Source organism: Chelonoidis abingdonii, chromosome 3, assembly GCF_003597395.2.
Source record: "Chelonoidis abingdonii isolate Lonesome George chromosome 3, CheloAbing_2.0, whole genome shotgun sequence".
NCBI classification, from domain to species: Eukaryota; Metazoa; Chordata; order Testudines; family Testudinidae; genus Chelonoidis; species Chelonoidis abingdonii.
Genome location: NC_133771.1, coordinates 101,932,721 through 101,958,754, shown reverse-complemented (window position 1 = coordinate 101,958,754; position 26,034 = coordinate 101,932,721). Strand labels below are relative to the sequence as shown.

The following is a 26,034-nucleotide window of genomic DNA, read 5'->3' as shown; positions in this document are numbered from 1 at the left end:
ACTTTGAAAGCACAGTTTGAAGCAAAATTCTTCCATCCAAGTGAATCATGTCAATGACTTTAAGAATACATAGCCCTATATTTTTTGTTTGGAGAAAATAATAGGTATTTTAGTATTGGAAAAATGTTTATTTAAATAGGGAATGTTGTCTACAATGATTAGAGCAGGAGACTAGGAGTCAAGGTTCTAGTCCCACCTCTGATATTTACTTTGGGCTAACATGTATCTCAGTTTGCTTCTCTGTAAAGTTGGGGTGCTTGCCTGTCGGACAGGTGTGTTGAGATTTAATGACTGTTTTGAAAGCACTGTGATGAAAGGTACGATATAAAAAAATATTATTGTATTACACCATTTATATTTAACTTTGGTATTCTTAAATGAGTAGATTTACAGTGTGATTTATTTAGAGTCGGAGAGAGAATATGAAACTAGTGCCTAACATTGACTGTGGGTGGACGTATACTTAATGCAAACTGCTCTCACTTTCACTGTGGCTGCCTGCTCCTCTTTTGTTTTGGAGACAATACATTGACATTGTCATGAACTGTTCTCTTGATGAGCTCAGCTTTTTATAAAATTAATACTCACTTTTTTTCTTCCTTTAGATTTTTTGTCTCAGTGCTTTCCTGGTTCTCTTCCTCTCCTGCTGTCATTTCCTTACATATTTCCTCCAGTGGCTCTTAATCATCTCATCTTCTTCCCTGAACTATTGGTGTCTCCTCAGGGTTCTGTTCTTGGCCCACAACTCTTTTCTCTCTGACCTTATCTCCTTTGGCTTCAAATATACCCTTTCTGCCAGTTATCCTAGCTTTCTACCACAGAACCCTCTAATTCCATCCATTTGCTTGCTTCTAGCTGCCGTCTGACATCTCATCTTGGGTGTCTATCTAATATCTCAAACACAGTCTAACTCAAAGAGAACTTTTAATCGTTTTGAAAAAGATTCTCTCCTAGGCCCTTAATTTTGATGTATCTTTGACTCCTCTTTTAAAGGTTTGACACCAACTCAGTGAGCAGAAAACCTGCACTGGGACTGGGATGACCAATCATACTTCACGAATAATGAACAGCATGTAATGACTAGTTTGTTTACAGCCTATGGGCTGAAATTTGTTTGCATTAGCTGTTCTGTGAATATTTACTAATAATGAATTCTTTTATAGAAATCTGTTTCAGTTTATGAACAGAAAAAAGGCTAAATTCTTTGGATAATTTACTGGCATTGAATATTTAAAGAAAAAGTAAGTTTCATGGTCATGGGTACAGATTTGCTAAAAGCCAATGTGATCTTAGGGTGTGTCTACACAGCAAAGAAAAACCCTGGCTGGCTCCTGGGATTATTTCATTTCTGTGCAGACTAGTCTACACAGCACTAAAACAGCCTGAGCCTTGTGACCCCAAGTGAGCTGGCATGGGCCAGCTATGGGGTTTTCTTTGCTGTGAAGACATAGCCCACGCAGTCCTGCAGTTTGGACGGTGGGGTGTTGTAAATAGAAGTGCACATCAGAATGCTGCTCTGTAACTCCCCCTTGTGGACTCTGCAAGCGTGATCTGAAAGATTCATGTTAATGTTAATGTAGTCCCGCTACACCTCTCCATAGTCAGAACCATGGAACTGTGTAGATAACCCCTTAAAGAACTTTTTAAACAGCTCTGGAAATAGCCACTTTTGCATTCACTGGTGTTCAGTAGGAAATTTCCTCTTTCCCCTAAACAGTGGCAGTGAAGCCATTTTTCTCCAATGTTGGCAACCATTCAAATGTCACCTGATGCAGTGCTTTCTTGCTGAATCTGCAGACAGATCACTCCAGTGCTATCAGTTGTTGTAGCATAAGTAGGATCAAGTAAATAATCCTAAAAAAAAAATGAGTGCTGAATCAAAGGTAAGGTAGCACAGACCCAACCTCTCCACTTACTCCTTCTTTTCCATCCCCAATGACAGTGAGGAAGGGCAGTAGTGGAGATCTCCCAACAGTTAGGAGGCGTTTGGAGTCAGAAGAGTGGGAAGCAATGGTTCCTCTCTCTTCCAGCAACCATAAGGCAGGAGAGGGAAGGTGTTGGATGGTGAGTGAGTTCAAATACCTAAGGTATCAGATATTCAATAGCCTGAGCAAGACTCATGTCTAGATATTAGTATCCGAAAAATGTGTATTTATATAGGGAATGTTGTCTACAATGATTAGAGCAGGAGATTGAGAGTCAAGTACTAGTCCCACCTCTGATATTTACCTTGGGCTAACATGTATCTTAGTTTACTTCTCTGTGAAATTGGGATATTGCCTGTCCGACAGGTATGTGAAGATTTAATGAATCCTAGCACCCTGCTTTTCTCAGAAGTTGGGGTTGAGATGGAGGCTGCACTTCTTACCTTACCAGTCTTTATCCCCTGTGCATTCTTATTTGCATCTGATAAGTGTGACATTATTGACATGAACTATGACCAAGAAATTGGAACAAAGGTCTGCTGGACCCAGGCCATAAGCCACAATGTTGGTCTGAAAAGGATTGGACCCAGACTAGGAGGGAGTCTAGTCTGTGAAAGAAGCTTTTTGGGACTTCTCTGAGGGTGAGATTTACCTGTATTCAGTTTCCTACTGTATTCGGCTTAGACTTGTGTGTTTTGTTTTATTTTGCTTGGTAACTTACATTGTTCTGTTATTACTTGGAACCACTTAAATCCTATTTTTTATACTTAATAAAATCACTTTTGCTTATTAATTAATCTGGAATAAGTGATTAATACTTAGGGGAGCAAACGGCTATGCATATCTCTCTATCAGTGTCATAGAGGGTGGACAATTTGAGTTTACTCTGTATAAGCTTTATATAGAGTAAAACAGATTCATTTGGGGTTTGGATCTCATTGGGGTCTGGGTGCTGGAGACAGGAGCACTTGCAAAGCCGTTTTCTGTTAAGTCTGCACTTTGGGGGCGTGGGTCAGACCCTGGGTCTGTGTTGCAGCAGATTAGCGTATCTGGCTCAACAAGACAGGGTTCTGAAGGCCCAAACTGGCAGAGAAAACGGGCTCAGAGGTAATCTCAGTACATCAGGTGACAGTCCCAAAGAGGTCAGTAAGTTTCAAGCCCTGTCTTTCAATATGAACTTTTGATTATTAAAATTGCTTCTAATAAATAGAAGTGTGGTGCTTGAGTACATGAGAGATGTATCTTTCATTTCAAGCCTAATCGCATCCATCAGAAATGTTGTCGTATCTAATTTTTAGTATTCTTGAGTAATTTAGTTTGCCATACTGCTTGTATTTTTAGGTGAGGCCTGAAGTTAGGTATTGAGCTGATAAAGCAGAGGGAGATGAGAACATGTTATTAAAATCAGGGAGACAAGATCAAACTGGGAAGTTATAAACTTGTTTCTGCTTGGCTTTCAGTGCTATTAACTAAATAAGTTTTATTTTGTGTGCCATGTTAATTTTACTACCATGAAATAAATGGATTATTGCTGCAAAGAAGGGAAATTTTAGTAGTAGTTAGTGTGGCTATTTCTGGAATGAATGGAAACCTGTATCTTTCTCCAAGTGCTGTCGTTTCATAATAGTTTGTTAATTAAACACTGTCTAGGCTGCCCAGAAGATCATAGAATCAAAAGGTTGGAAGGGACCTCATGAGGTCATCTAGTCCAACCCCCTGCTAAAGGCAGGATCACTTTCCCTAAATAATCCCAGCCAGGGTGCGGTCTAGCCGGACCTTAAATATCTCTAAAGATGGAGATTCTACCACCTCCCTAGGTAACCCATTCCAATACTTCACCACTCTCCTAGTCAGAAAGTTTTTTCTAATATCCAGCCTCGACTTCCGCAACTGCAACTTCAAACCATTGTCCTTGTTCTGTCCCGCTACCACTAGACCAGCCTAGCTCCCTGCTCCTTTGGAGCACCTTCAAGTAGTGAAGGTTGCTATCATCCCCCTTATCTTCCTTCTGCAGGTAAATAAGCCTAGTTCCTTCAGGCGTCTTATAAGTTATGTCTCTATCCTCGTAATCATTTTGTTGCCCGCCGCTGGCTCTCTCCTTTGTTCAGTTCCTTTTGTATGTGGCGCCCAAAATGACACAAATTCCAGATGCGGCACTCACCAGTGCGCCAATGCAGGGAATATCACATCCACTCGTCGCGGCACACACTCCTACTATCAACAGCCCAGTATGACATTAGCCTTTTTGGCTACAAGAGCCACACTGTAGGCTCCATGTTACAACTTTCATCTACCTTAACCCCAGTCCCTTCTTCAGCACTGCTACTCTACCCACAACGGTCCCCAGACTCGTGCAGTGCATCGGCGTCTTCTTTGTCCAGTGCAGGCTTTGCACTCTGCTCTGTTGCAACTTCAATAGGTTTCCTTCGTGGCCGCTTCTCATCTCCAATTTGTCCCCTGCAACTCCACTGCCCTCCAGGGGCCGGGTCTCACACTTCCCCCAACTTGGGTCTCTGCAATTTACTAATTGAATCTACCCACATCAGATCATTAATGATACGACATTGAAAGAACGGCACCGCTGAAAACAGACCCCTGGGCACACCATGGTTATGGTTGCACAACTAGAGCGAAGTGCCGATTGAACCTACCCGCGGCCCGTTTGATCAGCCAGTTTCTATCCACTTCACAGTCCATTCCTCCACCCATACCTTCCTTAGTTTGCTGATGAGAGATCTCGTGGGAAACCGTCGTCAAAAGCTTACTAAAGTCAACAGTATACATCAACAGCTTTGCCCCCATCCACAAGTCCAGTCATCTCATCATACGAAAGCATCAGGTGGTGCAGAGCCTGAGTTACCTCTGGGAATCCATGCTGACTGCTTCTGATCACCTTGTTTTTCCTCTAAGTGTTCAGATGGATTTTCCTTCAGCACTCTCTTCATGCTTTTTCCAGCAGGAATTGGAGTGAGCGATTGGTCGTAGATTCCCTGGATCCGTCCTTTCCCTTTCTTAAAAGATAGGATACTTATATTGCTTTCTTCCAGTCCTCTGGGGACCTCTCCTGTTCACCAATCGAATTCACCAATGAAATGGTCAACAGCTCTGCAATCACATCAGCTAACTCCGCCAGCACCCTCGGAGAGTTCGTCCCGGTCCCATAGACTTCGTGCACGTCGAACGTCTTTAAGTAGTCCCTAAACCTAACCTCTATCACAAGTGGGCTGCTCTCCTCGTCGCCTCTCTGTTGTTCCCGTGTAGTAAGTCTGGGAATTGTCCTGCCCGTAAAGACGAAGTGAAAGAAGGAATTAGAGGTATTCCACCTTTCCATTCTCTCCAACCACTGAGGAACTCGCTCATATTAGTAAAAGGCCTACCTACCTAATCCTGCTTCTTCGCTTGCTTACATAACTTGTAAAACCCGTCCTATATCTTCACATCCTTGCTGTTGTCGAACTCCATTGCCTTTGGCCTTTCTGATTCTATCCTGCAGCCCGAGCAATATAACTTAATGCCTCCAGCATCTGCTCCAAGCTCCATTTTTGTAAGCTTCCTTCTTTTGCTTCATCTCACCCTGAGGTTCCTGTATAAGCCATGCTGGCAGCTTTACTGACGCTTGCTGTTCTTTCTGCAGCATCGGTATGGTTAATGTTCCTGTGCTTTAGATGGTTTTCTTAAAAAACTGCAACTCCTGGAGCACCATCCCTCAGTCAAGCTTCCCAAGGGAATCCGCCATCATTGCTCTAAGGTAGCTGAAATCCGCTTTTGAATCCAGGGTTTGCACGTTCTCGCTTTCTCTCTTCTTTCTTTGACCAGGGTTCTGAACTCTAACCAGCATGATCACTGCTGCCCAGGTTGCCGTTCACCCTACTTCCCTGATCAACTCTTCTCTGTTTGTGAGCAGGAGTCAAAAGCGGCAAGGCCCCTCGTGGTTCCGCCCGACATTCTGTTACCAGGAATTGTCGCTCACGATCTCCAAAACCTTCCTGGATGGCCTGTGCACTGCGTTATTTCTCTCCCAGCAACTTCAGGATAATTGACATCCCCATGAGAACGCAGGGCCTGTGATCTACAGCTTCTGCAGTTGTCTGTAAAAAGCCTCATCCCTCTTCTTCTTGGTCTGGGGTCTGTAGCAGACACCCACCATAACATCCCCTCGTTGTGACATCCCCTTCTAAATTAACCCAAAGACTTTCAAGGCTCATTTTCCAGTTTCGTAGTGGAGCTCTGGCATTCATACAGCTCTTTTACATATCAGCGCTACTCCCCTCTGCCCCTGCCTTACTCCCGACAGCTTATACCATGCCATGGCAGTGCTCCAGGTATGCGAGCAATCCACCATGTCCTCTGTTAGCCAATAAACATCTGTAATTCCATGTCTGTGCCAGTACTATAATCTTCCTCTTGTTTCCCAGCCCCTGCATTTGGTGACAGGCACTTTAAAAGTTCAGTGCCAACTGCCCTACGTCTTCTGCTGCTAATTTCCCCGTTGATCTCTTCCTTGAATTGTGCTCCTGGTGTCGTCTCTTTTCCTTACACATCTCAGATATAAGGGCGTTCAATAGGCACTAAGGCAAATGATGTTGATCCCCCACCCCCAGTCCAATTACGTTTCCTTTCCCCCTTCCATTACAATCCGCATTCCCACAGTCCATCCTTCCTCCAAGGTTCCCTCTTGAGACTACTGTGGCTTTGGTCACGCTTCCCCGTTGAACCTAGTTAAAGCCTCTCACTAGGTTACAGCCAGTGACGTCAAAATGCTCTTCCCCTTCCTTGACAGTGGAGTCCACTCTGCTAGCAGTCTCTTCTGAACAGTAGTCCGTGGTCGAGGAGCCAAGCCCTCCTGGACAGGGGGCCTGCGGCCAACCACATTTGCGTGCTCCTCCATAAAAAAGTTGCAATATATAGAATACTTACGTCTCGGGGGGCCCCTGCGGGCTTGGGGCAAATTCGCCCCACTTGCGGCCGCCCCCCCCCCCGGCGGCCCTGACACTGTCACCTTTAAAATTCTAGACACCTCAGTTAATTTAGGTTATTTCATGTATTTTTACTACGTAGACTTTCTAATAAGTCATTAGATTTTTATGTTCAAATGGTGTTAATGGCAGTTGATAATAAATTCTAATTGAGTAACTGCTTATTTTGCTTTGCTATCGTTGTGTTGTAAAACACACTGAAAACAAGAAAAAAAAATTAAATGTCTTTTAGAAGACTGAAACATCCTGTGTTACGAGACTGCTGAGATACCTGTAGATTAATGTGGAATGTGGTATGTGGTGGTTTTAAAAGCAGACACAGTTCCTGGATATATGACAAGTAGAAGGCCTGGCATATCACCTTTTATTCCCCTGGTACTCCAAATCCATCAATCAGTGAGGGAGAAAAATTAAATTTTCACAAGATTTTTGTGTGTCATCCTGGAGCAGTATAACTTTTTGTCCTGGGCTTTTACCATGAAGCCTTCCAGTCTGATGGATTTAAAGCTAGTCATTATGCTTTTAGAGTGGATGGTAGAGAAAAATAAAAACACGTTCTTAAATAAAAGAAGCAGATTATTCCAAACAGTCATATGGACTTGATGAGAAAAGTGTTTCATACCTGAAGTCACCACCATACCCACCAGTCTCAGGGAAACATGACAAGCAAGAAATAATACAGTATGAGCAAGAAGTTGTGATGGACAAAGTTAACTTCTTGACTGTAGTACAACTGTTCTTCCATCCTTGTAGTACTTAATGTCTCTGTGATTTGTTGTGTTTTAGGGATGAATTGGTGTGTTCAAAACAAGCTGTAAAAATGTTTATGAATATTTAAGACACTACAGGAAGTGCATGGTGAGAGGGAAAGGGAATAAATGTATCCTGGCATATTACCTGATCTATAGATAGACTTTGACCACTGAGAAATGCAACAACCCCATAGAAATTAATTGTCAAGATGTCTTTATGACACTGCACCCCATATTCTTCATAGTAACAGTATTATAATATGATTATAGCATAATTTTGATGTATTTTATGAAAGATAACTTGCTAAATATGATTATCCTGTTTGTATGCATGTATCATTTTTGTATCTGAAGTTATGAATATTGACTACCTATACTTCAAATGTAGTTACACCTGGGTGATGTCCACTGGACAAGATGCTTTCAGTCTAGTGAGTGGGGAAGGGTCTGTTCAGGACAATAGGCCATTAAGAAAAACAATAGACCTTAGGAGAAGCTTAACCTCCACCTGGTGAGCTTTCCTGATAATGCTACACGCAGCCTGTAAGAAATGACTCTGATGATTCTACAAGGACGTGTGTCCAGGCCACATGATGCTGGACTCCGTCTTGAGATGTCAGTATTTTTCCACAAACTAGCTGGAAACCAAGCTTGGAAACAAAGGGTTCCTGCCATGTGCTTAATCTGTATAAATCAGGGAGTGACATCATCTGGGGTTCTTCACTCCTAACACAAGACAACTCTTGGAAACACCTGAGAAACAAAAACTGAACTGGGGAAGTGCTGGACTCAGGCTAAGGGATTTCTAGCCTATGTGTAAAAGGCCTGGGGAGTCCAAGCTGTAAAGCAAGTGCAGCTTGCCCCTTAAGAATCTGCAACCTGCTTGTATCGTATCACAGGGTGAGAAATCACTGCTTGGCATCACTTACATTCATGTAAAATCTATCTTTTGTAGTTAATAAATTTGTTTTTGTTTTTAATATAAACCAGTGAGCTTTGACTGGAATGCTTGGGGAAAATCTCTGCTTGGTTACAGGTATGCATTGCTCTCTTCACATTGAGGGAGAGGTGGACTGGGTATTAAACCCATATACTGGCCAGACTTGGCCAGGGCAGGACGGTACTGCTCTGGGGTCCTACATTGGGAAGCTGGTGGTTGGAGAGTGTGTGTGAATGCTGGTGAAAGTGCAGTCTGGAGGGGCTTTGCAGCTTGTCACAGCAGCACAGGATGAGAGAGAGCCCAGGCTGGTGGGTCAGAGGGTTCAGCGGTACCCCAGTTCCAGGTGGCACCCGAGGGGAACCAACCACAGTCTTATTGTTGCTTTGGAAATGTATGTTTTAAAAATGGAAAAGATAAGGAATATGATGTTTGACATTGTTGATTCTGAGAACTTTTTCGCTGCCCATAGTTCTACAGCCATTTATTTTAAAACTTTTGTACCACTGGCTTCTGCTGTGAGGTTCTGTAAGTTTGATGCCAAAACAATGTACCTGTTGTGAATTCTGGCAAATATCTGCTTTGTTACTACAGAGCGACTTGACAATAAGCGTTTCCTACAAGATATAAGTTATTCTACATATGGGTGGGGTTTTTGTCTTTGGTTTGCTTTTACTAAATGTTATGGCATCAGACTGAATACAACCTAAGCAACACTTCTGCTTCATACATGACTTGAATTTAGAACCAATCAATGCTCTATTTAGAAAGATGGAAAAGAGCCATTATTCTGTTCCTTCAGAATATGTAGGGTCTTGTGATGACACACAATACATCAAAGTAAATGTATTTATCTCTTCAGAAAACAATTTTCCTAGCTAATATCGAATTTTATATCCATACAATAATTTCACAAGCCTTGGAACACCCAGTCAAAAAGGGACGCTGGCGGCTCTGGTCAGCAATGCTAACTGGGCTGTTAAAAGTCTGGTTGGTTGTGCTGAGGGGCTAAGGCAGGTTAGTCCCTACCTGTCGTGGCTCTGCGCTGTGCCCTGTAAGTGGCCAGCAGGTCTGGCTCCTGGAGAGGGGGGGCGCACGGGGCTCTGCGCAGTGCCCCTACCCCGAGCACCAGCTCCGCACTCCTATTGGCTGGGCGGTGCCTGTGAGTGAGAGCAGCATGCGGTGCTTCCTGCCTCCCCTCGCCCAGTCTGCTAGCACTAGACCTGCTAGCCGCTTCCTGAGTGCATGCAATGCAGTGTCAGTACAGGCAGGCAGCCTGCCTTAGCCCTGCTATGCTGCTGACTGGGAGCCGCTTGAGGTAAGCCTCGAGCCCCACCCCCCTGACCCAGCCCTGAGCCCCCCCCAAACCTGGAGTCCCCTCCCGCACTCCAAAACTCTCATCCTCAGCCCCACCCCAGAGCCAGCACTCCCCAGTCCAGAGTCCTCACCTCCTGCCTCAACCCACAGCCCCATCCCACATTCCAAATCCCTTGGCCCCACCTCCCAGCCTGGAGCCCCCTCCTGCACCCCGAACCCTAAAGCCTGCACCCCCAGCCAGAGCCTGCACCCACTGCCTCAACTCGCAGCCCCATCCCACATTCTGAATCCATTGGCCCCACCTCCCAGCGTGGAGCCCCCTCCTGTACCCCGAACCTGTCATACCCAGCCCCACCCTAGAGCCACTGCCCCAGCCCAGTGAAAGTGAGTGAAAGAGTGTGGGGGAGTGAGCCACTGAGGGAATGTAGTGAGTGGGGGCGGGGCCTCAGGGAAGGGGCAATGCAAGGATGTTCAGTTTTCTGCGATTAGAAAGTTGGCAACTCTAGATTGCTCAGGTCTAACTAAAGGTGTAAGTTGATCTCCTGAATTTATACTTGTGGTGATATGTAGGAATATATAAACTCATGTGACTTTAAGATTCCAGGTTAAGTTAGCAGGTAGTTTATATTTTTATATGTAAAATATATTACTTGGCACATTTGATCTGAAAATCTTTAAGATGTTAGGTGTGAAACCCCACCCTTCTCAGTTACTTTTCAGTAGAACCAGACTTCAAAAGCATTTTATTGTTCAGAACATCCATACTTTACTTATTCTATTTTGGAAAAGTAAAACAAACGTGACAGCTTCAAAGGGAACTATTTCTCGATAGAGATGACTGTAACTAGAGAGTTTGAATAATTTGACCTGGACTCCATTTCGACTGGACGTTCATTCTTGAGTTCAGTTTTGCTGTCATGAACTGACAGCAGACACATGCCTGTTAGATTAAACTGGAGTTCCATGCATGCACACAGTGTGGTATCATGAAATTTAATGAGTTCCTACTCAGCCAGATGGGAGGGAGGATCAAACCCTCTTTTTTTTTTTTACATTGAAATGGAAACTTTGGGGAAACTAAAATAACAGATCAATCCAAGATTGGTATCTAAGCAGTGGTAATGGAACATTATCCTTTTGTGCCACATTTGTTTTGATTGTGCTTATAAAATGAGACAGCTTCAAAAATGGCAAAATTATTAAATTCCTATTTTATTTTCTAAACATGGTACAATTCTCTCAGAACTTCCTCAGAGTCTGAAAACTGTTTGTATTAAATGCTCCAGCATCCTTTGTGGCAGTGGGCAGTAAAAGTCCAATCTGGTTTTATATTTTTATTTACATAAGCCATTGTATCAAACTACAAATATTTTATGTGGCTGTACTGTCTCTTTTTTTTGAATATGGAACCAAGGTTCAGATGTGTTAAAATGCATTTCTGTTCTTCAAGATGGAAAAAAAAAAATCTCTTTTTTCTGAGAGCTATTTTCATAAATAGAAATGTCTTGCTTCTTTTCTCTCTGCCGTATGGCAGAAGCAGTTGCTGATATAAACCACTGGGTTTGAAGTGGGTGGAGTAGATTAGATGCTCTTGTGCCTTGTGACTCGACAGCCTAGTGTTTCCACTTCTGTCATAGGAGTGCCACCTTACTTCATTATAGTCTATTTCCATGACAGCAACATCTTTCTCAATTTTTGTATGCTGTCTATTGTCTTCCTCTTTTTCCATCTTCCATCAAGTAGTATCCTGTCAAGGGCTTGTCTAGAAATAGTTTTTGACCTCTGTACAACATGCTCAAACCACTTCAGCCTTCTTTCTTGAATCATTGTTTCTACAGCCTGTTGGCCAGTCCTTTGCATCACGTCAGTGTAGGTGTGTGTTGGAGGGATAAAGTAACTAAGTATTCTCCGCTAGCATCTCTAATGGAATGCATTCAGCATTCCTGTTGTGGGCTCAAGAGGTCAAGGCGCAGGACAGGAAATATAAAAGCCCAACCCCAGAGCTCACTAGAGGTACAGCTGCTGGAGAGGCCAGATGCCTGCAGTCTAGCTCCCGGTTGGGAGACCCTGGCAATCGGCGGCCGACCTGGAGACTGGCCTGACCTACCGACACTGACCAGAGCTTGGAGTTGCTGCCAAGCCTACCCCTCGCCAGGTACCCTGAGGATCCCATGGTATTTGACCCCTCGGAGGACACCATCCAGACCAGGTACCTCTAAATGGGGAGTTAGGAAGTAGCGCAGGGGCAGCCGACTCTAGTCTGGCTGCAGCACTGCCAGAGCCTATGTCAGTATGTTGTGGCCAGGATCCCCGCTGACTCAGAAGCAGACCTTCTGCCGCTGCTAGCGCCCCGGGCTGGGATGCAGTGGAGTGGGTGGCCCTGCGTCCCCCCTGCCACCTGACTTGTGGGTGTCAGTCTCCCCCTTTTCCAATCCCTTTGGAGCCAGGAGTCTGGACTTGCTGTTTACCTGCCTTTCCTCTGTCCCTGTCTGAGGGCCTGAGCCATTGACTCTTTGCTGCCTTGCCCTGACACAGGGCCTGGGCCTGCTCATTATATAAGAGTTGCCCAGGTCCTGTCTGAGGACCTGAGTCCTTGACTCACTACTGCCCACCAACCAGGCTTGAATAACTGTTTTTGTTTTGCCTCTACTGCCGTCACAGCGAGAGACTCCCGTGGCCAGGCTAATTCCCTGTCACAACTGAAAGGAAGTAGCAAGGTGGTGTGGTTCCCCACTGCCCCGGAGAGGGACGAGCCCCGGTCAAACCCCTCTCCAGTGTCCGATAGAAAAATGTCATTTGCAAAGTCAAGATCTTGAAGTGTTCCCTCTACTCTGCATAACTCCTGTATCTTCCTTTGACATTTCTCTTTGTATCACGTGATCTATCACAATGCAGAAAAGGGGTGATAAGATGCAATCCTTCTGTACTTCAGTGATTACATCAAACCAGTTGGTCTCTCCACTGTCTATACTCGCACAGCATTTTGAATCTTTCTGCAGGATCTTGATCAGTGAAACGGCTTTTCTAAGGCCATATTATTGCAATATCTTCCATAGTGATTCTCTATGAATATATTGGATCAGGAGGTGTGGGCCTATGGTTGAGTCAGGCTAACTACCCGTCCATGTGTAAAAAAACAAACAAACAAAACAAAAAACGCAAAAAAAAGTAAGTCAATTTCAATTACACAGTTAGAAAGAAATCATGGCCTTACAAACTCATTGACTCAGTGATTCTGAATGGAGATGTGAAGATGGTGGATCAAAATCATGAGAGAGTTCATTGCCTGATACAAGAGGTCCTAATAGTTAAAACCAAAACTACAATCTGGTACTGGAATGTGAGAAGTATGTTTCACACTGGGAAATTGAGCATATAGTTAGAGAAATGACTTTGTTCAGTATTAATATTTTTGGAGTGAGTGACGTGAGATGGACTGGATGCTGAAGACTCCATGTAGACAATATCACAGTACACTGTTGAGGAATGATATCCACACAGAGGAAGTTTGACACACAGACAGCACAACTTTACAGGAGTAGCAACCGATCAACTCACGAATTTATAAAAGCACATTTCATTACAAATCATGCTAAAATAACTATTATCCAAGTGATATACACATACCAGTGATCATGAGAAGCAAGCAAAAGTTGCATTCTACACTAAGTTGTGTTGTTGGTCTACAGTAAGTTGTGGTGTTGGTCTGGTTATAAGTGATATGAATGCCCAACTTTGTAATGACAACCTCAGATACGAGCATTTCATGGATAAAAATGGAATTTGAGGGGGTATGGACAAAGGTGAAAGATTCATTGAATTGTGCAGCATGTATAACCTGGGCTTGGGGGGGGGGTGTCACTTTTCCCTTATTGTGGGAAACACAAACTGACATGGAAACCAAATGATGGAATTACTGAGAAACTATTGGACTACATTTCCATAAGTAGACAGTGAAGAAGTTTGCAGCTGGATACACCATCTTTTACAAGCGCTGATGTAGGAAGTGACCATTATCTTGTCATTGGACAGTTAACTTTTATCTTTTTATTTTATTCTAACAAGAAAAGAGAGATGGTATTTGATGTGCAGAAACTCACCCATGAATCTAGAGCTCACTTTAGAGATGTGACAACTTCACTTGGACCAAGAAGATCAAGGAACAGAGAGTGGTTACACCCCCATACATGGAAATTGAGTAAAGAAGAGCCTTAAAAGAGAAGCAAGCTCAAGAGAGACAGTATGAAAAGCAATTCACGTTGTACTGGGAGTATGTAGAGAGAGACAAAGAAGCAAAGACATTATTTTGGAAACATAAGAGATAATGACTTGACAAAAAAATGAGAAAACCCAAAGAACCTTCTGTGAGAGGTGGCTTTAAGAAACTGTTCCAGGTGTGTAAGCAGTTGTCATCACAGTTTCTGAGTCAGTGGTGGTACACAAGTGAAATATGGAAGATTAATAGTGGAAGTAGAACAAAAGGAATGATGGTGAGAACATTTTAATGAAGTACTCCACCAACAAGAGCCAACAGTTCCACCTGATGGATGTGAAGAATTAAATATTTCACTGCTAGAAATTTCAGAAGCAGAAATAGAGAAAGCAGTTAAGCAGCTAAAAAACAGCAAAGCACCTGGTCAACATGAGATCGCTGTTGAACTGCTTAAAGCTGGTGAGGATGTGGTAGTGCATGTGTTACGTAAACTTTGTCATATGGTTTGAGAGTGAGAGAACTCTGCCTCAAGAATTGGAAGAAAGGTGTGATCTGTAAATTACTGAAGAAAAACAGCCAACTGTTTTTTGATAACTGGCAAGAAATAACATTACTTTCAATACTCAGAAAAATGTTCTGCAGTATATTGCTGAATAGAATCATATTGGTCATAGAAAAACTGTAATGAGGAAGCAGGGTTTAGACCAAAAAGATTGTGTAGTGGCTTCAAACTGGAATTTGCTTTCAATAAGTTTATTCTGCAGATTATCCCTAAGGATCATGGGCTGAAAGACTCGTACATTATAAATTAAACTTGTTGTCTACATTGTATCGTAGAGTGATTAGGTTGCTGCACAATATATAAGCCATTAAATATGGCTTCTTTATTAACTCTTTATTCATTTCTTTGTCTGCTTATTGTCTGTTTATATGCAATAACCTGTTCCAGTAAATGGTTGCTAGCTGCAAATAAGACAGTCATGAAACACATCAAAGTTCAGCAGAAGCTTCATCACAACTTGTAAAGTTCTGATTTCTTTTTAACTATTAGTCTATCTTCCCTGTCTCTAAATCACTTTTATAGGAGATCTGCAAATTGGAGTATAAAACATCATTAAGTTTAGTATAACTTGCTCAGTGTCCCAATAACATGGCTAAGATGGGCTTTCTGCATGGTAGAGCTTAACTTATTTGTCTAAAGTTAAATGTAGGATAGCCGCCTTTCCTTATACTTAAGGTTCCCCATTTTTTATAAATGAAAACTGGACATGCAGTGGATGAAGCTCCAATGAAGACAAACTGAGCCAACAATTCTCTTTAAAAAGGAAAATAGTTGAGATCCAAATTCTAGTTTTTTAGCTGAAGTTAGTAATGAAAATGTTTACATGACTTTTTTTCTTTAGCTTCAATGAATAGTTGATTTGGTAGGTTTCTGTGGGATGTAAATATTCCCCTGCAATGATTGGCTCTGAAACCCTAAGTATCAGCGGGGTAGTCGTGTTAGTCTGTATCCACAAAAACAACGAGGAGTCTGGTGGCACCTTAAAGACTAATAGATTTATTTGGGCATAAGCTTTCGTGGGTAAAAAACCCCCACTTCTTCAGATGCATGGAGTGAGAATTAGAGATGCAGGCATAAATATATATTGGCACATGAAGAGAAGGGAGTTACCTTACAAGTGGAGAACCAATTCTGAAGGCCAATTCCGTCAAGGTGAATGTGGTCCACTCCCAATAGTTGATGAGAAGGTATCAATACCAAGAGAGGGAAAATTGCTTTTGTAGTGAGCCAGCCACTCCCAGTCCCTATTTTCAAGCCCAAATTGATGGTGTTACCCCAGGTAGATGGAAAGATGTTTTAAAAACCATGAAGTATGGTGCCCAGCTCCACATGTTTTATTATTTCAGCCTAGGAATCCTTACTGGTTTCTAAAGTAATTGGCATGGTCTTAATACATCATAGTAGCAACCAAGGGTTAGCTTAGACCTTTCTGGTTGGGAGAGTAAGTGGTGCTCTCTCTTCCTCAGTTCCTCTGATCATTTGGAATTCATCTCCGTCTTGGCTCATTACGCTCATTAAATATTTATATAACATAATGCTCAGAGACCTTCATTAGGATTGGGACTTTCTTGTGCTACATGCTATGCAAACAGAAAAGTAGAGACTGTTCCTACCTCAAAGAATTTGCAGTCCGAGCCAGCTAGCGTAAGTTGTCATTGCCGCTGTTTGTGCCTTGATCTAAGGTACCGTATTAGAAATCCAGTAAGTAAACATTAATCTTATTAGAAATCCAAAACAGGCTTGCTTGATAGATGTAGATGGTAGAAGGTTCCAATGACCTTGGAGTACCAGTGCTATGTATCTCTGAAGTGCCTAGAACTTGAACAGAGGCATTGGAACTAACACTCACAGTTCATCCCTGGCCTCAGTATGGGTGAGTTGATTCAGGCCCAAGGTAGTAATGAGTGAATTGTGGCATATACCTGTGCAACAACCGAAGGAATGTGATAACTTTAGGCTATTGGAGATCAATAGGTGGTGGTGTACCCTGAACATACAGCTCTGTTCCTAATCCATGGAATCATAGTAGAGAACTGTCAGATCACATGGCATTTGCTGTCCTGTTCGTTTTCAGCTGCTAAATCACATGAAAAGAAAGTAGGAATATGTTAAATATTTCTACTTTTCTGTGCAAGCAGTTGCTGTTACCACAAAGAGGTGGAAAAGTGATTGCATTCCTGAATTGGAAGACGGTGGTTCACACTGTGGGGAAGGTTGAGAGCCCCATGCCTATAATACATTTTTCACTTATATCAGCAGTTGTGCTGGAATGGGTTTAAATGTATCAATATATCTAATCAGTGACTATAAATAGTGTTACACAACTGGGGGCTTCCTTGCCACCCTCCAACACTCCCTCAAGTACACCTTTTGTTATTTCATCACACTGTCTTAGACAGGTAGGTCTTTTAGTTTCTATAATTACTGTAATAGTGTATGAGTGCTTGATTAGTGAACAGAGAGGGGCAGATCTGTATTTGTAGTGTCTTGGCCATATTTCAGGTCATAGGAGGTGACATGCAGGAACGGGAATAATTTCTACTTTACCTTATGGTTGTATCATAATTCATTATTGTATGTGTGCATTTGACTTCTACTTTGCTTTACTTTGAAACATGTATTGGTCACTGTTAGATGCAGCATACGAGCTGAGATGGAACTTTTCCCCTTTTGGTATGGCAGCTTTTATATAAAGTAGATTTTGTAGCAGGTTGATAATACAGTCGGATAGCTTTTCTTTCGTGTATATGATAAATGTGTACCAACTGGCTTTGCTGATGCTGGAGTGTTGTGCAAAAATGACAAGGTCTGTATTGTTTCTGAATTGAGACACTAGTTGTTATTGTTAATCAGAATCCTGATACCTAAAATTAATAGCGGGTCTGAATGACAGCAATTAAGATAATTCATCTTCCAAATAAGTCAATGTGATATCCATTGGTAGTTTAAATTTATATACCGAGGGCACGTAAACCATTAAAAAGGGTAATGGGTGCCCTGAAGGCATGTGTTTCAAAGCAGTATGTCATTTTGGTGCTGTGACAGTAGACAATGATAACTTCGCTTTAAGGGAAGCTGCTATTCATTTATCAATTAAATGTCTATGGAAATGTTCGTGTTTGCTGTAGAATGATCACAGCAGTCTATTGGAAGTTAAATCAAAGGCTAAGATTTGTGTTTTAAGACTTTATGGCATTATCGTGAGAGATGTTAATTAGAAAGCTTTCTTGGTGGTAATAGGACACTGGAGAAGAACTTTAAAAGGTATTAATGTTTCTTTAGAGAGACAAGGCGGGTGACATAATTTTTATTGGACCAACTTTTGTTGGTGAGAGAGAGAAGCGTTCAAGCATACACAGAACTTTTCTTTAGCTCCAGTAAAAGATATGACCTCATCCACTTTTCTCTCTAATATCCTGGGATCAACATGGCTACAACAACACTGCATACAATTAATGTTTCTTTGACACACAGACACACTCTTCTTCTTTTGTGCTTTGCCATCCCTGATAGTGACACAGGCATAGCAATCAACTCGGTGCAGAATATCATTTGTTACTTTGTTTCTTTTGTTGTTGTGTTCATATTGTCAAAGTGATGCATGAAAAGCATAATATATGTAAGGTTTCACTCAGATGGAAATGGAGCTGAATTCAGATTTGTGGACAAGGCAGTCCAACATGTCAGACAAGGAAATGAATTCCAATTTAGGTTGCCAGTAGATGATGATGTCATCTTATTGCATTTTATCTACTTCATTGGTGTTGTCCATACTGGTGTGAAACAGTATTTAATAACTGTTGGCACAAGCAGAGTCCTAGCATGATTTTATTGACAGATATAGAAAGGAATTTTTGTGGGGGTTGTGGGGGCGTCAAGTTGGCTAAACTGTGTGACAGACCAAAACTCCTCCGTTCACAGCCTATTCTGATATTATGATTTTATAACATGGGTCCAACACACAATTCTTAAAATTCCAGGAAGACTGTTTGCCCTTGTTAAAACAAACACTTGTGAACGTGGTTATCACTAGCATGGTGATGGTCCTAGTGTGGATAAGACTTATGTCCAGGAAAAGTGAGTGAGTGAGTGTGTGTGTGTGTAGAGGAAGGTACTACATAACAAATACAACTAGCAGAAGTTTTTGTGTGGATAATATCTGCTACAAACCAACCGATTTCTTGAAATGTATTTGTTGTTTGCAAGGAATTTTGAGAGAGAGCTTTGAGACTCTAGTGTTTGCAAAGTACTCTCTTAAATGCGTTGTTATTCTTGTATGGCTCATCTACATTGTGTGGTATTGTTAGATGACTGACACTTTTTAAACAAAAGCATAAGAGGTAGAACAGCAGGAAACCTGGCCTCCTGGGTAGGGATTGGTTGAAAACTTTTTCTATCAAAACTGTTTTAAGTGGAAAATTGGATTTTGCCTTAACAAATATATTTTTGCCAAAAGTGTTTGCTTTCTATGGGAAAATCTTCACTTTTCATCAAACTCTCCAGCCAAAAATTTTCAGTGGTGGGCCAAAAGCACTGGATTTTTTCAGTTTTTCTGATGAAAAGTCAAGTTTCCTGCAGGAAGCACCACCCCCTCCCAATTTTTTTTTCCCAACAAGCTCTACTCCTAGGCTATTTTTGTGTTGCAAATGCAGCAGTAGTCTGGGTGGTTTGCAATCCTTCTTTCTTTCTCCAGGAAAAACAAAAATAAAAAAAACCCCCAAGCACATGGGAGGATGCCATTGAGATGGAATGGAAGTGACACGTTTTTCAGATAATCCTGAATTTACCATAAATGGAAAGAGAGTTTTTAAGTCATAGCATCAGGTTCTGTTTTCAGTATTGTATCTGAAATACTTAACACAGACTTTATGGCCTGTTAGAAATTGTCTCTAGTTTATTCTTTAATAGCAGGGATTTATGTTTGCAACAGTAAGCCTGAGTCAGTACGTTGGTATGATTAACAATTCTATGTCTACATAAGGATAAACAACCCATGGCTGGCCCAGGTCAGCTGACTCAGGCTCACGGGGCTTGGTCTCGGGGGCTGAAAAATAGTTGTGTAGATGCCCGGGACCCTGGGATGGTGGAGGAACCCAGAACTCAGGCTCCAGCCCTAAGCCTCAACACCTACACAGTGATTTTTAGCCATACAGCCTGAGTCAGCTGACCTGGGCTAGCTGTGACTGCTTTATCCTTGTGTAGACATACCCTCAGAAGCCAATGAGGCAGATATGAGTTTGCCCCTTAAATACCTCTCACTTATTTTCAACTGCCAGAAACTTCTATAACCTTCTTCCTAGGTCCCTATGGCTTCTCTTAATGGATTATATGCTTCTCTGAGTATAAAGATGGTCATGCTCTGTGTTTAAAGTCTCACTATTTCTTGGAAATAATCAAAGATCATCTGTTCTGATCTTGCCTCCCATTTTCAAAACCAAGCAGCAAATCCAAGGATTGTTTACCCTAGATGGAGATAACAGCTGCTGCAGAGCTACGTGCATGGCATCTGTTGTTCCTATTGTGAAAAATACCTCTCCTTCCCCGAAGTCCCTTTCATCCTCTACTTTTTCTTGTGACTCCATCCTTCATCTCTCCTCTCATGTTCCTCTGTCTTTTCTTTCCTCCCCTACTCTGACCTTTTTCACCTTGATCTTCATAAGTGAAGGAGAAGATTTGAAAACCTGTTAAACAGGACCATTACCAAACAGTAGATTTTTATCACGCTGAAAACTTTGTTGTTTTTTTGAAACCCCTCCTCCCTGTCCTCCACTCCTTCCCTTTGTCCCTTCCCCTCACAATTCCTGTAGTTTTGGTGATGGGCACTGGATAAAGATTTTAGATCCATTGTTTATGACCCTGAAAAAGAGCCTTCAATTTGTGTTGTGTTAGGCTGGGTTGGTTTAAAAAAGTAAAAACATCAAATTCACTTTGAAGAAATCGAAATATTATTTCAATTCTCAGTGACTGTAATTATACTGTCAGAGTGCTTTCTCCTTCCTCTACTCTCTTTTCCCTCTGTTTGAGCTCTATCGATAAGGTTTATTCAGTGTTTGGACTGCGTAGGCTGTCAGTGCATCAAAGAAGTTGTTGATTGCACCTTTGCTGCTGTTAGCCTTGTTCTTTGCTTCGTATTTTTTTCCCCTCAGTCTGGATAACATCTCACTTTTCATGCAAACACTGAATCAGATTTTACTTTGACTTCAGTAGCTCAGTCTGTGATTTCCTACTCCTGTAGAATGAACTGTTGGGGGAATTTGGCTGTGCGAAGCAGAGAAAATTTAAAGAGTATAACACTGATGGATGAGAAGCTTGAGATTTTTAGCTTTGCACATAAAAGCTTGTGAACTATGTCATAGGCTTGTGGGCTCTGTGGCAGATGTGCCTAGAAGGAACACCTCTGAATTTAAAAGGATTTTTATTTTAAATAAATATAGAATTTGTAATTAATAAAATATTTGGTTTTCTTTCTTTCAGGGGGATGCACTTTTGATGATGGCCTGGGGCCCTGTGATTACCATCAAGACCTATATGATGACTTCGATTGGGTGCACGTCAGTGCTCAAGAGCCTCACTATTTGCCACCTGAGATGCCTCAAGGTGAGAGCCACGGTGGTGATGGTACTAATTGAAGGGAAAGATTTGTGGCTTGTGTTTCTTTGTTGTTTTGAGAATTTTGAAGTTTCCTTAAAATGCGCTTACAGCCCTTGAACTTCCCTTAAAACTAGTTAACACACAAGCCTGCTTTAGAAAAAAAAATAGGTATATCTTCTAAGTGCTGGTCATGATTTTAGTTGGGTGGACTCCTGATTATTCTAATGAGCATTACATAGCCAGAACCTGTGGAAGCACTGTGTAAATATACCCCTTCAAATGTCAGTAAATCTGTTTGTTCAGTCTTCCTTTTAAATGCACACAAGAACTTAATCAGCTTCTGCTAACTCTGTCCTTTTTAAAAGAAACAACAGAATTGTACATTTTAAGTTACATCTAATATATTTAGACTGAATCATTAGATAATATTAAAAGGCGAAAAAAAGATGCTTACAGAAAACTGACTGCTCATCTGGGGATAATCAGAAAGGTGATTTATGGAAATATTTCTGTTGTTAATTACTATTGAGGACAGGTAATGAATAACTGAAGAGGTATAGGCTAGATGACCTTGCGTGCTCGCCTTTGATGAACAGCTTAATTGGTGCTTCCCAGACAGGATGGTATGCAAAGAAAATGAAAGCGTTTGAAATTCAACTACATTTTCCAATTAATAGGACATTAAGTAATTAATCATGCAGAGGAGGAGAAAAGGTCATGGCCACTCTATTTGTAGCTAACATAGCTTCCATTTAGGCATGTGGGGAAGAGAAGGAACCTTGCCATTTACAAGCAACATAACCCTTTTACCATATCATATAAACCCTTCATTTATTGCTTGTTGTGTGTTAATGGTGGTTATAGAGTATATGTAATTTTTACTCCTGTAACTAGTGGCTAGCTAGGCATTCACTGTTTCACCCTGCTGCTGTTAATATATGGGTGCACATTACTGTGCCCATATCTTGTAAAATAAGCAGCTGTGGCTCCAAGCACCAGTGTTCCAAGCATGTGCCTGGGGTGGCAAGCCCCAGGGGGGCGGCCTGCCGGTCGCTGTGAAGGTGGAAGTCAGGCTGCCTTCAGTGGCTTGCCTGTGGGAGGTCCGCCGGTCCGGCAGATTTGGTGGCAATTCGGCAGCGGCTGTGATGAATCCATGGGACCGGGGACCTCTCGGACAGGGAACTGCTGTGCTTGAGGCAGCAAAAAAGCTAGAGCTACCCCTGAAAATAGGCTCATGTGTTGAGCAAGTTTTAGAGTTGATTTAACAAAATGTGTGATTATGATGCATATCTGCATATAGGAGAGTAGATGTTAGTTCTTAAGACAGCTTTAATTGCTGATGGTGTTTTTGTTAATGTCCAAAGTAGTGCCCAAAGAATAAAGCTTGAAGTTGGTTGCCTGTTCTCAGGTTCATGTTGTATGATTGCAAATATTTAGCCTTTTAAAATGGTTTGGAATTATATTACTCATAATATGTGTTCATATGGCAGTTTAAATAGCTAGATTTTGAAAGAGTCTGAATGACAAGATAGCTCTTGCATCTCCCTAAATTACATGTCAGCCCTACAATTTTCAACCACTTTGACTCTTTGCTCCCTAACCTGACACCTGATGTCTGTTCAGTTTTGTGACAGACCAATTCACCCACTGCATTCCCATTGTGTGGAGTATAGTTGCCTGTCCAAATGTCATATAAGCTTTAGAAGTATTTTTTTCTCCCACTTACATGTTTAAGCGCCGTTTATTTAACCGAGTGATCAGGTCTTTGTACAATGAGGGGCGAGAGGTGTATCATAAAACGGGGTGATCATACAAATGCAGGCAAGACTCTGAGTTATACAATGCCACAGTTTAGTATGTTAGATGTTTAAAAATCTGCAGATGATTTTGGGGAATTAGTACCCAGTTTCAAATACTGACTCTCCAATAAGGTTACTTTGCAATTTGACCAGAAGGCATAAACTAGGATTAAGTGGTTCTGATTTTTAAAAGATCTACACCACACCGGAACTCCTACACTCAAACTGTTTCAAGTTTGAAATTGACTGGAACATTAGGATTAGGGTTTTATTGTGCAGTGGGACGACTTATGATATTCTTAAGGTATTTACAATTAAACTATTTCTGAACACCCAAGCTGCAGACATATTGTCAGACTGTCGTACATTCATTGTTTTACATCTTTGTGGAATGTTTTAAATGTTACATCTCTTTTTAAAGACAAGAACTAAAAATACCAAAGCATATGTAATAACAGATTGTTCATAAATATTGAGAGAGGCTAATGTGACTGAACAACTTTCTTTCACCCCTGTGTTACCAGTTAAATTTGGCTAAGGTTTCTGGAAAATAGGCGACTGCCTTGATGCCTTTTTGACGCATGTAAAATGAGTGAGTTTGATTTTTTTTCAGTACTGTTTTTAATGAATAGATGCCCCCATCACAATAATTACCATCAAAATAAGCTAATGTAACTAGATTAGGAGGGATTGAGAGTTTAGTTACTGAGTTGGGATAGCAAGAATATGAAGAGTCAGAATTAAAATAGAGTGAAGTAGACACTTCTTTGGTACAGAATGGGAAGTCAAATGCAAATGTGGCGGGTGGAGTGATGCAAGAAACAGAGAACTTATTTTCCAGCTGGCTAAAGTTGCTGTTCATAGGAGCAGCAGGAGGGTCTAGTTGAATAACATGGCTAAAAGAAGCTAACCCTTCCCTCATTGTATCCTTGTTCTGGATGAACAGCTAAGTGGGAAAGAGGGTGCTCTGCAAAACCAGTTTGCCTGGGTTACAGGTAGGGAGTACAGGGGAGATAGAAAGAGAAGAAATAAACTTTAGTTCAAATGATGGCTCCTAGTCTATGAAGCTGTACCAGAGAGGTGGAGAAGTGGCAGTGATTCTCTTTATATCTGGCTGTCATGCTTGTAAACACTAGCAGTACGAAAAATAGCCACCAAGTTCAAAGGGCTGCTTTATTTTCTCTCATGCCGTGGTCTCACCATCAGTGAGAGTGGGTGGTAGAAATGAGCAACTAACTGGCTTTTCAGTTTGATGGCTTAACTGAAAAATCCGAAAAAACAAATTGTTTTGGATGTTTTGTTTTGTTTTTCTCACTGAAAGTTAAAACTGAAAGAATTTCAGGTTGAGGGTAGGAAAAAAAACGTGAGTACAACAAACCATTGCTTTTGACTCTTAAGTGTTTTTTTCCACATCTTTCATTTTATTTCCAGATGTGTGTACTCTTGTTTTAAAAATGAATCTAAGGTTTGAAATCTTTTTGAAATGAAAGGTTGAAAAAGTCACAATGAAATAGTTCGGCTGTCTTGAAATCTTTTTTGGCCAAAACTATTCATTAAATTTGACCCAAATTTGCAAATATTTTTGATCAACCAGAACTATTTATCCAAAAAAAATATCATCCAGCTCCAGTGGGTGGACAAGCATGAGATGCCAGCAGGGCGAGGAAAATGCCTCTCTCTTGTCAGCTTTGCAGAAGTACCCTCCCAACAGTGATTGATACCATGGAGCACCCTGTTTGGCGTTCTTTGATGCTCTCTTCCAGTAGCCATCCAACTATGGAGAGGTAAAATAATGAAGCAACAGGAGGAGAGAGGGTGCAAATAAAGTTAACTTTCTGCTACTTGTGTTTGAAAAGCCCTGCTTTTCTATAGCTCTTCACATGCCATGAATCTCTCTTAAGGGTTATAACTAGCCCACTGCTCTGTATGGTGAAAGGGTTCGATGCAAGAAAGCTGTACATGGGGAGTGCATGACAGAGCTCTGCACAGTAAGTGAGGTGCAAGGCTAGAAGCAGAGAATCCAGTGATACTCCGATCCTCCCAAGCTCCCCACTCTTCAGGGTATAATAAAGCTATAACCATTGGCTGAAGTACCCTTCATGGAGCTGCTCTGTGGAGTTGGGGGAAGGATACCTAATTTTTCATATCTTCACTAAACCCCACACATCTGCCCAGTGCCTAGTCTTGGCTACTTTAGTGAGTGCTTGTTTAAGGCTTTACCACCTGGCTACCTGAAAAAAGAACATTGCACATGCTTAGTGTGCAGTTTTAAGTCCTCCTAACTTTTTCAAAATAAAGCATTTTTTGAAACTAAGCAAAGACCAAAATATTCAGTGAGAATTATTTCCAGGCCAAATCTCAACTTTCAAACTTCTACTGTTGTTTAAGATGGTTCAGGTAGAGTGTGTGTGTGCGCGTGTGTGTGGATGGATGAGGGAAGAGAGATTTTTGTTTTTTCTTTTCTTCCATAATTCTAATGACTGAAGAGATTTTAGTCAAACTTCACAGAAAGCTTTCCACTGAACAGAAATTAAGCATGGAAAATTTCAGACCCACAGGCAAATGTTTTGGAATGTTATGAGCATGTGAAAAGAGGTGGTAATGGAAAGTATTTTGCAACCTTAACTATGGTATTTGCTACCATCACACCAGATATAATAACCTCTTTTGAATGAGTAATGCAGCTTCAGACATGTTTTTCTATATTGATCTAGACTGCATTTTTCAAATTGTGATCAAAGGGAAAAATCTGTTATTTCTAGTATGGGAAAATCATATATGCGTAGGGTGACCAGATAGCAACTGTGAAAAAATGGGACGGGGGTGAGGGGATAATAGGTGTCTATATAAGAAAAAATTCCAAAAAACAGGACTGTCCCTATAAAAACGGGACATCTGGTCACCCTATATATGCAGCATATATAACATTTTATTAAATGTAAAGGGAATAGTTACAGGAGGT

General features: G+C 41.5%; 1 protein-coding gene across 11 annotated transcripts in view; it reads left to right on the top strand.

Annotated features, from left to right (window-relative positions):
* PTPRK (protein tyrosine phosphatase receptor type K) overlaps positions 1-26,034 on the top strand; it is a 656,446-nt gene that overhangs the window by 120,486 nt on the left and 509,926 nt on the right. For all 11 annotated transcript variants that reach the window (XM_075063933.1, XM_075063932.1, XM_075063924.1 and 8 more), the window contains exon 2: positions 21,157-21,279. In XM_075063933.1, coding sequence (XP_074920034.1) covers positions 21,157-21,279 — 123 coding nt within the window. The remainder of the gene's footprint in view (positions 1-21,156; positions 21,280-26,034) is intronic.